We start from the raw sequence: 12,546 nt of genomic DNA, 5'->3' as shown, positions 1-12,546 counted from the left end.
TGTATTGCTGTGTTGATATATGCATTTGATCACATGATAATGTGACATGATTGTAAGAGATTTGTATATAAGAATGAACTTGTATCCTTGGCACTTGGCTTGAGAAAGGATTCTGAAGAGGATCCGAAACGTAGCACTTGGGTGAATAAAGTACCCACTCTTTTATATTGTGGTGTGCAGCCTATTTTTTAATTTCATGTGCAGATATAGCTACAGTTGAAGTTTCCACTTCAGCTCTGCTACATCTGTCAGAAGCAACACTGCTGCTACATCTGCCCCTGTTACATCTCTCCCCCTCTGGTCTGCAAGATGTGACGGGACAGATGTCTAGCAGGTTAAGGTGGAAACATGTAGCAGTGCTGCGGTGGACACTTCAACTCTGCTACATCTGCCTCCACACAGCACAATGTATGTATTTTATACTATATGGCGACACGCTGTATTTATTTTATGTTAAAAGGTGGCACGCTGTGTATACCGGTATTTTATATTTCATGGCGGCACACTGTGTATATTTTATGGTTTATGGCAGCATGCTGTATGTTTTATATGGTATATGGTAGCACGTTCTATGTATTATATACTACATTGTGGCACGCTGTATGTGTTTTATATTTTATGACAGCACTATGGTATATGGCGGCACACTGTATGTATTACATACTATAAGGCGGCACACGGTGTATGTATTATATACTATATATATATATTAACCCCTTATCACCGACACTAGTTTTCAGCTCAATGACCAGACTCGATTTTTCAAATCTGACATGTCTCACGATAATTGGTTATAACTTCGGAACGCTTTAACATATCCTGGTGATTTTGAGAATGTTTTCTCGTGACACATTGTACTTCATGTTAGTTATAAAATTTAAGTGATAAGTTTTGCGTTTCGTTCTGAAAAAAAGTGAAAATTTGGCAAAAGTTTGTAAAAATTCTTCATTTTCCAAGTTTGAAATGTTCTGGTTTCCAGACAGGAAGTAAAACTACCCAAAAAGTTTGATAATTAACATTTACAGAATATCTGCTTTATGTTGGGATGATATTTTATGCTTCCGGTCATTTTTCTAGGATGTTATGAGGTGCAGAACTTTAGGTGCGATTTTTCTTATTTTCATGAAAATTGCCAAAACTCACATTTTGAGGGACAACTCAGCTTTCAAGTGACTTTGAGAGGCCTAAATAATAGTAAAACCCCATAAATTACCCCACTATAGAAAGTTCACCCCTCAACATATGTAAAACAACTTCTATTAAGTCCATTAACCCTTTAAGTGTTTCACATGGGTTAAAAAATATGGACCTGCGATTTAGAAACTATGGAATTTTTTTGGAAAATACATTCATTTAGGCCAAAACTGACATTTTCAGAATAAATTAAATGATGAAACGCACTGCAACGCTTGATGCCCAATTCCTCCCGAGTGTACTGATACCACATATGTGGTGGTAAACTGCTGTACGGGCGCACGGCCGAGTATAGAATGAATGGAGGCGCCATCCACAGCAGATTTGTATTGTCACATTGTACGACCTATAAATTTTTATTTTTTTTGGTAATGCAAACATATGAGGGCTTATTTTTTATGGGATGAGATACAATGTATAAATAATTTATTTTGGGAGTCTAAAGCTTATTCATGAGATTTTATTAACTATTTCAAGGGGGACACAAACAAAATCATCAATTTTTATTTTGGATTGTGAGCATTTCCCCCCCGCTCACCGTAACGTAAAAATAATATTTTATCTTTATTCTCTGGTTCACTACGATTGCGGTGATACCTCATTTATATAGTTTTTCTTATTTTGCTCAATTTTCCTGAGCAAAACCAATATTGGAGAAAATCGCATTGTTTTTACTATTGACAACTTTTCAGGGCCATAACTTCTGTATTTTTCTGTTGTCAGATCTGGTTGAGGGCTTATTTTTTGCGAAAACAGTTGTTCTTTTCAGTCGTATCATATTAGGTACCGTAACTTTTTTTGATCACTTTTTAGAACATTTTTTGTGATGGTGTTTGATGAAAAATTGTATATTATGGGAAGTTTTTCGAGTTTTTTTTTTACGTAGTTCACCGAGCGGGTTCAATATTGATTTAGATTTATTGTACAGATTAATACGGACGTGGTGATACCAAATATGTACGTGTTTTGTGTTTTATATACTTTATTTGCATTTTATGTGTTACTGGGGAGATTATGGGACTTTTATTTTATTTATTTAATTATATTATAAAAAGATTTAATTTTTTTTTTTTACTTTTTTACATTTTCTACTTCTTGGCTTGAATAAGCGATCATCCGATCGCTTATTCAAGCCTTTACACTGCAATACACTTGTATTGCAGTGTATAGTGAAAGTAACTGAGCATGCTCAGTTACTTACAGCCGGGTCCTGCCAGGAAGGCAGGACCCGGTGAGAAGAGGAGCCGACAGCCCCCGGGTCACTCGTCGGAACCCGGGGCAGCGGCAGGAGGGATCGGATCCCCCGGTAAGCACACCGGGGGGGTCCGATCCACGGGGGACACACTTGCACGCCGCGGTCATGCTTGACCGCGGCGTGCAAGGGGTTAAACACCCGGGATCGGAGTTTTTCCGATCCCGGGTGTTAGTGCCGGGTCTGGGCTGTGATATCACAGCCCGACACCGGCACCAGCGAGACCCGGTGTCCCGAAAACTTCTTCTGATGCGCCGCCGTAGAAAGGCGTCGCATCAGAAGAAGTACCCTTAATGACCGCCGTAAAAACCCGATAGGGCGGTCATTAAGGGGTTAAATTACATGGCAGCACGCTACAGGTATATTATACTATATTGCAGCACGCAGGATCAATTATATTACATGGAGGATGTGTTACATGGTATATGGTAGCACGCTGTATTTATTTTATATTATATGGCGGAGTGTTTTATGTATGTATTTTGTTCTTTGTGGTAGCTCGCTGTGTGTATAATACAGGTCATGGAGGCATTGCTTTATTTTCACATCAAACCAATATGATTGGGCCTGGTCCTGACACTCTTTGATATACTACATACATAGATTGGGGGGATGGATCCTTCTATAGCTCGCCCCAGGAACTAGAAAGGCTAGGTTTTACCCCTTGGCAAAGTCCTGTAGGGAACGTATCATTACTGGATTTAAGGTATAGACTCCGATGCATTGTTTTATTGTTTTTTGGGCACACCATTAACGCTCATGATATTTTGATGCCTTTGTACTTTAGGCTAAGCACTATGTACTTTAGGTAACATACAGTATATAGTTGACAATCTGTTCGCTTCCCGGCACCTATATGTTTCTGCTATGAAATTTAATGAAGTTTAATATTCTATTTTTACCTAAATATATTTTTAAATGGGTAGTGTCTCTTTTATGAGTAATTGGTCTTGCATTGATGTGTGCCCTGTGGCACTCGCCCCTATGTAATACTTTCTATACAGGTCCATTCTCTTTTCATATATCTTGGTAATAAAAGTCCCCCAAAACTTCTTTAAATATTGGTTGGATCCTATTGTAATGTGTAGAATTCATATGTATGGTTTAAAAATTAATAGAAAGGATCGTTTATGCAGATGATTGCTCATGTTTTTCTGCATTATGACAATACTATCTCCTTCATGGATACTAAATGTAATTGCATCATTACTTTCCTGGATACTAACTCTTCAGGTTTTTTTGTTTTTCTGATTTGCTTTAGGTATTGTAACTACAGGATCTACATTACCAAGCTTCAACTTTTTCGTGAAATCTTATATCATCAGCTATAAAAGGGATGGATCCAAGTGGCGGACTTACAAGGGAGCACTAAACAGTGAAGAAAAGGTTAATCCCAATTTTTAATGACTGATCCATCCAGACATTCCCTTATTAATAATTCTTTATTTATATAGCACACACAGATTACTCAGCGCTGCACAGGGCTTGCCAAATTGGGGCTCACAATCTAAACAACCTACCAGTATGTTTTGGAGCGTCTTATTAACCTCTTATTGACATATATTTGAGATGATGGTGGGGGGGGGGATAGTTGAGGGCTTCATTCCTACATTAGCCGTGGGGACTGAAGAACACCCTTCCTGAGAATTAGGTGTATACCTTTTTAGTAAAGGATCAAACAGTTTTTGGTCCAGTTTCTCCTTTAGCTGATGCCAGCCATAGATCCAAATGAAATGAGAAACATCAGATGACACATACTTCTACTGGCTTTTGTAAGATTCCATAATCTCTACTCCGTAATTGTATCCATAGTAGCCAGAAATATATTCTGTGTATGAGTAACATAATTGACAACAAGTCCTGTTTAGAGGGCCATGAATTGTTACATCTCCAAGGCAAACTATTCTAGATAGTTCATTATCGAGCACACTCTTACATTAAGATGATCCTTACACTGAGGTGATCATTTCCTTGTTGGGATTTTTGAATTGTCTGCACATGTTGTCATACTGAGCCTGATAATTTACTTGTGTGTCTTAAAAGGTGTTGGATGGAAACTCAAACTATCAGGACCACACGCGTAACAACTTTATTCCTCCAGTTGTGGCTCGAGTGATTCGGATAATACCACGGACCTGGAACCAAAGGATTGCACTGAAGGTGGAACTTATGGGATGTGCACTTGCACAAAGTATGTCAACATTTTAACTTTTTTTTACAGGTTGCTATAAATGCCATTATATTAACCCCTTAACGCTCACTGACGGATATATTTGTCAGCAAGCTATTAAGAATGTTGCCGAAAAACCCATTACTAACAACTGCAGTCCCTTGATTGCTGCTGGCAAAGACTTTGTCTCCTTAAATGCCGCCGCCGCTGCTGCATGGGTGCCGCGTCCCAAAATGCCCGATCTATCAAAATATAAAAACTGTTATTGTCGGCAGTGAACCACATAACGGAAATAGCGCCCAAATGTCCGAAATGCATCTTTTACACAATTTTACATAACATAAAAAATTTAATAAAAAGTAATCTAAAGGTCGCACAGTCCTCGTCTTGAAAAAAAATTACACCCCGCTCAGCTCTTTCACCGAAGTATTAGACAATTTAATTAGACATATCATCTTGGAGCACACAGTGAAATTGGTAAAAACTGAGGCCACAAGAAAGTGATGAAAATGTGTTTTTTTTCCTCCAATTTCACCACATTTGGAATTTTTTTCCAGCTTCCCTGTACATGGCATGGGATAATAAATAATGCCATACAGTATGTAGCATACCTCCTGAGATTGTCCCATAAAGACCTTCCTTAAAGGGGTATTCCAGGAATCAGCATAATTCATATACTAGAGGGCACTCAAAATATAAGCGAATGTGTAATTAGTTGTTATTTAAAATTTTGCTCCCCTTAGGAGAAAATGCTGATGACATAGACTGTATTGAAGAATTAAAATGCTACTGGCCCTTTAATCAGTCCGTTAATTTCCTCCGTGCGGTCCGTTGCAGGACAGAAGATGGCCGCTGGTCACATGTCCACATCACATGTCCTGCGCCTGCCTGGGCAGGTCATGTGATCACCATTATGTTTGGCTGTAGTCGGTTGGTTGCAGTGCATCCAGTATGGTCAGTGTTGTGGTGTTGGCAGTTACACATCATTACTATGGTAACAGAGCAAGAAAACCTGTTACATCATCACTGGGAGCAGAGCATAAAAGGTAGGAGGAGTTACTGAGAACTAAAGGATCATGGAACTTGTAGTTTCCAGTGGCGGCCATCTTAGTGATAACTCCACCTACTTTAGAGAGGCCATAGATTTTGTAAATCATAAAATCAAATTATTTAAGCTCCGTTTTGTGACTAATGACATTGAGTATTGTTGTATTCATTTATTTATAGCATCATGGGTTTTTGTGTCAGACATCCATATTCCCGGAATACCCCTTTAAGGAGACAAAAGCTCCATACATTTGTCCACACACAGACTGTTAAACTCAGTACTTGGAAGCTGTACAGCCTAGATACATCGCCAACCCGGCTCCATGTACATGACTTGGCGCAGAGCATGGGTCTAGAGCTTTATCCATAAGAAATTCAGCTAATGGTTAAATAATGTACTTTGGGAAAATCTGCAGTGCTCCCAGAATTCATGGAACTTTTCTACCTCCACAGCTCACAACTCATCCACTCATCCTATGTGGACAAAGACAAAAGATAAAAATCGTAAAACAGTTGTGAAAGAAGAAAAGAACATCACTGAGCCTGTTCCATCTGAAGAAAGTGATCTTGGTATGTTTTCTGCCTTAACAGCTGTTCAAGATCTATCTAGACAGTAGAAAATAATATCTGATATATTGTGGAAATGTCTGAACAAATGGGCAATTTGTTTTCTTTGTAGTGTGTGTTCATGAAGTCTTTTACTGTCAGGCATGGTTGAATAGTGTTCGGTGTTACCGTTTTGATAGGATCTACGCTGTCTGTCTGTGAGTGCAGTGACATAGGAAGAATTATTATAGATTAGGTCAATTAAATATTATGTAGTATGAGGAAGATGTGCGTAATACAAGTCTTTACTAAAAATGACAAGAAAGGAGAGCAGAAGGCTTGGAAACAACCAGGTTGTGTCATCTTTTTATTTGTGAACTTAAATAATTTTATACATGTATAGAGATTTTTTTTTCCACATATGAAAATATAGGCGTTATTATGTGAAGATTGAATTAGATACTTAGGTTCCATTACTAATCCATGTCTCTCTTTTTTCTAGGGTGGAAACTGATTGCTATTTTTATTACACTAGCGTTGGTGGTGTGCATGTTCATAATTGTCATCTGTATATGCATAACAAGAAGGTAAGTGGGTTTTTTTTTTATATTATGGGAAATCCTACCCCATTCAGGCACTGGTTCCATTGGATGGGTTACAAGTAACAGATGCAATACTTCTGTGAATCCTTTTTATAGTGTTCCTGAATTACATAATTGGGTATAATGCTATACACCATGGTATATGTGCCCTATGATAACCAAGAAGCTTGTTCTTTGTTGCAGAAAACGACTAAAAACAGACACGTATAAGGCTGAAGACCAAAATGGTGGTGAGTGAAGATGACCTGAAGCTTTATAATGAGGCATGTCTAATGTAATGTATAATAAAGTCCATATTCTCTTTTTCAGGTTGCTGGAAGCACCTTGAACAGCCATTTATGAGGCAGCAGTCCACAGAGTTTACTATTAGTTACACTAGTGACAAGGATGTTGTGCAGAAGTTTGACCTTGTCAAGTGTGACACAGAAGGTAAGACAAGTGTTTCTGCATAGTTTCCTTCATTTCTCCTCCCACCTGCACAGCTCTAACATACTAAATATGCCTGGGCATGAAATCCACACCCCACATACTTACTACTCCTGCTCGACCTAGTATGTTGCCTTTAGCTTATAGCACAGGGGGTGGAGGGTGCTCAACAAAGTTCTGGACCATACCTATCACCATGTAATACAATACCCTAACTAATTACAGGGAGATCTTTCTATCCTTATCATGAATGATGGTATCGGCAAATTAGTTGTTAGGGAGTTTACTCTACAGGATAGATCTAAAAAAAAAACCCCACTAAGCCTCTTGTATCTGATTGCGACAGGGGGGGGGGGGGGGGTTGTTCTATAAAACGCCGGTGCACTGGCACAAGTTATTAGAGATGCTCTTGGTTCTGGCTACATATCCCTGGCTTGGGTATCTGTATAATATAGATCCTGAAGGAGCATGTTCTTACCTACAGGTGTAGCCCAAAAAGTGGCATATTAAGAGATCCAGATAAAGAATTTAACTACCAGGTGTTTTCCCACTAGGATTCCCATGGTGAAGAGTGAAGCTCTTATATGACAAATTGTCCACATATATTCTGCCATTACACTTCTGCCATCGAAGTGAGTCCAGTGAATAGATAAAGTATTTTATCTACAGTATAACTGAGTTTCTTCTGGAAGTGTATACTGTTTCGTACTGGATACAAAGTTCATAAAATATCTTGAAGAAGTATGCCACCTAGTGGAAATGCACTATAATTAAGCATGAAAATTGAAATCTAAAATATAATAACAAAAAAACTCCATAATGTGCTTTTCTTTCCTCTGTGTTCCAATGCACAGGATTTAATCCCATCACTGTATTGCTAAGAACTTTAGTAAGGACTAAATCAATTTCTCTTCTTGTTTAGATTATGAGAAGTCCCTCATGATTGGCACTGGCACCGTCACAAGGAAAGGATCCACCTTCAAGCCAATGGACACAGATAACAAAGACACATTTTGTGGGCAGGATAAGGAGAACCACTATGACTGCCCTCTGAGGACCAATGAGTATGCGCTGCCGCTTACTTATCCTGAGCCAGAGTATGCCACCCCCATCATTGAACGCCATATAATGAGGGACCACACCTTCTCTCCAGATTCTGGATACAATGTACCTGTGGCAACTCTGGACCGTAAACACTCTTTCTCTGCTGTCAGTTTTTCCATCTCTTCCAGTGCGGAGAACAGTGGTGGAGACTACCAGACACCTCACAGCATACAGATTGTAGAGTGTGAATATGACCGCCCCAAAGGGCACAGCACATGGGTTGTGGGGGACAGCGGTGACTATCAGAAGCCACAGTTCTGCGCTTTAGTCGCAGATGGCTACTCTTCACCAAGGGACTGTTTAAAGCCCATAAACCAGACTGCAATAACTTCTCTCTTATGACTGGCTCCTGCGTTTGATCCACACATGAATGTTACTGCATAGCTGCTCAAGATCAAAGGTGTTTACATAGATATTTTGGGATTTTTTTTGGGAAACACGCTGCAGGCGGTGAAGGTTTTGCATACAGTATCTGCAGCTCCATGTGAATAATGTGCAATGTGTACAGAAGATATTTAACATAGACTCATCATTTTCTACAGACTTCATGCTGGATCTACATGTAGGCAGTGTGTCCCAGGCACCGTTACCCGGGACTTCTCTGGTGCTCTCTCATTACACTGTGAATGATTAACATAATCCCAATTTAATTTATATTGCCTGTAAAACAGGAGTGCTAAACCATTGTACCTCTCCAGTGTAGGGGATTGGGAGTCAATCTGCCACATGGTAACACGGACTCAGGTACTTACTGGCTGTGCCAAGGTGGTTATACCAGGTCTGATCACATGGCTGAGGTTGTATCAACCAAATACAGAATCAGACCATTTACACTGAGAGCTAGAGTGTCTGAATAAACCAATCCCTACCATTCTGTATTGACCTGCTGCATCAGCAAGGCAACAAGTGTGAATGGCGTCTAGCATTTTAAGCAAAAGACAACTTGGTTCAGATGTCTGTAACTTTTCAAGACTACATTTTGACATCCCAATTTCTATGCACAATCCTATCCATCATTGTTAATGCATATTTACCATTAAGTTAAAAAATATATTGTTCTCAGAACCTGAAGCTGGTCACATATTGGTAAATCAGGATTTAGAGGTGGCTCTGAGTTGGTAATGATCACCTGTCATTTTTCCTCAACATCTTCATTGAAAAGAGATGTTTCCCACCGTTTGCTGGGAAACTACTGACTGAGGCCTCAGGGTTGTGTACGTATTTGGGGGCTGCAAGCTAGCCATACAAACAGAGACTAATTCCCTTCTCCCAATGAGGTCTATTGTGAACAGTCATGCATGCACCATGGCTATGCCAAGGGGCCGAAACACAAATTGTAGAGCTAGTCCTTTTGCTGCTCGACCAAGCATTTAAATGGACATCAGCGGATGTGTGCATGAGGCCTCTGTGTAGAAATATACACATCTCACAGTATAAATTATAATTGTATGGGGGTTCATATTTATCTGTTTCTATGTCGTTTTATGTTCCAGCTGCCTTGTGCACATTGGTGAAGATCTTCTACCACATTTCTCAAGGTTTACGAGTATAGCAAAAGGCCATGACCTCAGAAAAAAACATCTCCTTCATTGTATTCTAGCCAGTTATCTGTGTGACTAAGCAGATGATCCGTTGGTGTCTGACAACCAAACCCTGTGATTGGTCATCTGTGTAAAAGATGGATAAAAGGGATTGTCCAGGAATTTATATATAAGGCAATTTCTGTTTGATCAGCTGTTTCACACTATATAAACTGAGTGCGGGGAGCTGGAAGTAGTTCACCCAGTGTCCTTGAAGCAGCCAGAAGTCGCTATCTGCATTTCACACACAAAATGCCTTTCCCAAGAGATATGTGTGTAATTGCTATAGATATTCTGCAAAGAAATCCTGAAATCTGATGTTCTGCTCTTTACTAAAGCCTTTGGCTGGACCAAAGAACAATTATAATCTCAGGTAACTAAGAGCATGGTATTATAGTGTAGATGAAGGGCCCCTTTAGGTGGATAGACATGGGTGGCTAATAGTGGCTGGAGCGTATATGCCCACATCATTACACATAAATTTTATAGCACACACCACAAATTCCTGTAGTATCCACTGTCATTTTACGATTACTGAAGATAGCAGGTAAAGGTGTTATTCTGGATTAGTAATCCACCTCCTGTCTGTCTTATTCCCCATGGTTTGCATTTTATTTTGTGTTTTTTTTTTTTTTTAAATCTTATGTTAATTTTATGGGTTTGCCGGGGTTCTATACTACAAATAACCTGGTCATATGTTCTGTAATTAGAAGATGATCGTAGTGGTTTGATGAATGGTAAGCAGTCGGCTCAGTCTGTAATGCATCTGGTCACTGCACTTCTTTGAGAGCTGCTACTGCAGTACACCAGATACAATATGGACAGAGCTCCAACTGTATTGTATGAGGGCTGCAGTGCTTCCCCCATGATGAGCTACTAATGATCTATCCATGGTTAGGTTATGAGTAGTAAAAGTGCTCAGAAAACCCCTTGCCATCTCTGCTCATCCTTGCCATCATGCAATAGACATGCCTCACAGCTGAAGTCACTAATTCCTCGTGATATAAAGGACATCACCAATGTACAGGCTTCTTTATGGATCATTCTATTTGAATGGGATTGTAGTAACAATTGTTTGGATGCTCTGGAAAACATTCAAATAATCATTGTTATTGTGTAATGCACATCTGAATAAAATCAGGCGCTGGGAGTGACAAATGTAACTAGACTGTGTCCTTACTCAGTAGCAGGATAAAAATGTCACATTTATACCAACAGGTTCTTCAAGTACAGCCTCCTCCAAAAGGATAAAAAGACATGTAACTAGTGCAGCCACAAGGACAAATATAAAAATACTCTCAACAATGGCATTGACAGGCAGGATTTTCCCACCCCACAGGGACAGGAAACAGTCCCCCTCCCTACATCAGTAATATCAAAGTGCCAGTAGAAATCATTCATAAATCTTTATTAAATCAAGGAATCACAAAAATACAAGGGTCGTAAAAGACCTGTGCTGTTGAAATTATCGTTAAGAATTATTTTCACCTTCTCCCCTCACAGCCACATTGCTGACGGGAGGATTAACACAGTTATAGCTTAGTTGGTGGGACAGCAGCAGAAAGGTCAGAATTATCACCTACATCCAACCTATAATGCAGGAAAAGGTACAAGGATTATTCCAGCTCGTTGCCCTGCAAATCTGCTCTACAGAAGCAGATGTCTTCTTAATCCATAAGGCAGAGACTTCTCTAGTCAATGGAGCTTTAATATGGCATGGATGAACTAAACAAGACAATAGTACGTTTCAATAGTTTAATCCCCCTTGTTTCTACCTTGAAACTGTAGAAGATGATGATCTGAGTTTCTGAACTTGTAATTTAAATATACATTGTGTACAGAAAGTAGTCATACCACTTTACATTGTTCACTCTGTTTCATTGCAGCCAAGATAAAAAAAAAAAGGTAATTTTTTTCTTTGCTCAGTAATGTACACTCTGCCCCAAATCTTGACAGAAAAAAAACAGAATTGTAGATATTTCTGCTAATTTATTAAACACGAAAAACATATCACATGGTCATTAGTATCCATGCATATTTTACTGTCCATTTACTTCTGATCTTCCTTGAGATGATTCTTCTCCTTCATTGGAGTCCAGCTGTGTTTAATTAAAGGGGTATTCCCAAAGACAAGATTCTTAAATATACTCAGTATAACAAAATAACACACTCTAATTCAATGTTATTAACAAAAATATAGCAATTCACAGATTAGATTCCAACCTGTCTATCAGTCCTGCTGTACATAATTTTAGTTGCCCCTGGATCCGACCCTAAATCAGAAGTCTAGGGTCGAGCAGGACACACTTACTTAGAAGTTGGAAAATGCACTAAAAGTGCTATTTCCATGTATAATGCTGGGTGCAGCGATCCACTAAGATCACGCACCAGAAATCATGAATCTGTCGCTTCCCCGCACTGGCCTGCAGAGATCACCATCTTTTTTTGACGTGCACCTTTAACACACGGCGTACAACATAATTTGCAAGTTATGTACGGCACACACCCTAATTTGTGTGGCATGAAGGCTAACGCAGCTGGGTCGCATGTGGCTTAGACACTTCCTAAATACCTGTGCAAGCCGTTTTAGCTGAGGACACCGTGCACAGGCAGACAAAAGTGCGG

General features: G+C 39.4%; 1 protein-coding gene across 4 annotated transcripts in view; it reads left to right on the top strand.

The window, feature by feature from the left end:
* The window catches only part of DCBLD1 (discoidin, CUB and LCCL domain containing 1), an 81,257-nt gene extending 69,291 nt beyond the window's left edge, over positions 1-11,966 (top strand). Inside the window, exons 8-14 of one of the 4 annotated variants that reach the window (XM_072141713.1) lie at positions 3,708-3,832; positions 4,490-4,637; positions 6,117-6,233; positions 6,712-6,796; positions 6,995-7,041; positions 7,121-7,240; positions 8,160-11,966. In XM_072141713.1, the coding sequence (XP_071997814.1) occupies positions 3,708-3,832; positions 4,490-4,637; positions 6,117-6,233; positions 6,712-6,796; positions 6,995-7,041; positions 7,121-7,240; positions 8,160-8,683 (1,166 nt within the window). In that variant the 3' untranslated portion in view covers positions 8,684-11,966. The remainder of the gene's footprint in view (positions 1-3,707; positions 3,833-4,489; positions 4,638-6,116; positions 6,234-6,711; positions 6,797-6,994; positions 7,042-7,120; positions 7,241-8,159) is intronic. The other 3 variants (XM_072141711.1, XM_072141712.1, XM_072141710.1) reach the window with 3 other exon arrangements.
* Positions 11,967-12,546: the final 580 nt, after the last annotated feature.

This window comes from Engystomops pustulosus, chromosome 3, assembly GCF_040894005.1.
Source record: "Engystomops pustulosus chromosome 3, aEngPut4.maternal, whole genome shotgun sequence".
In the NCBI taxonomy this organism is placed as follows: domain Eukaryota; kingdom Metazoa; phylum Chordata; class Amphibia; order Anura; family Leptodactylidae; genus Engystomops; species Engystomops pustulosus.
Note: the sequence above shows the minus strand (reverse complement) of the source record. Positions and strands in the feature narration are given on the sequence as shown.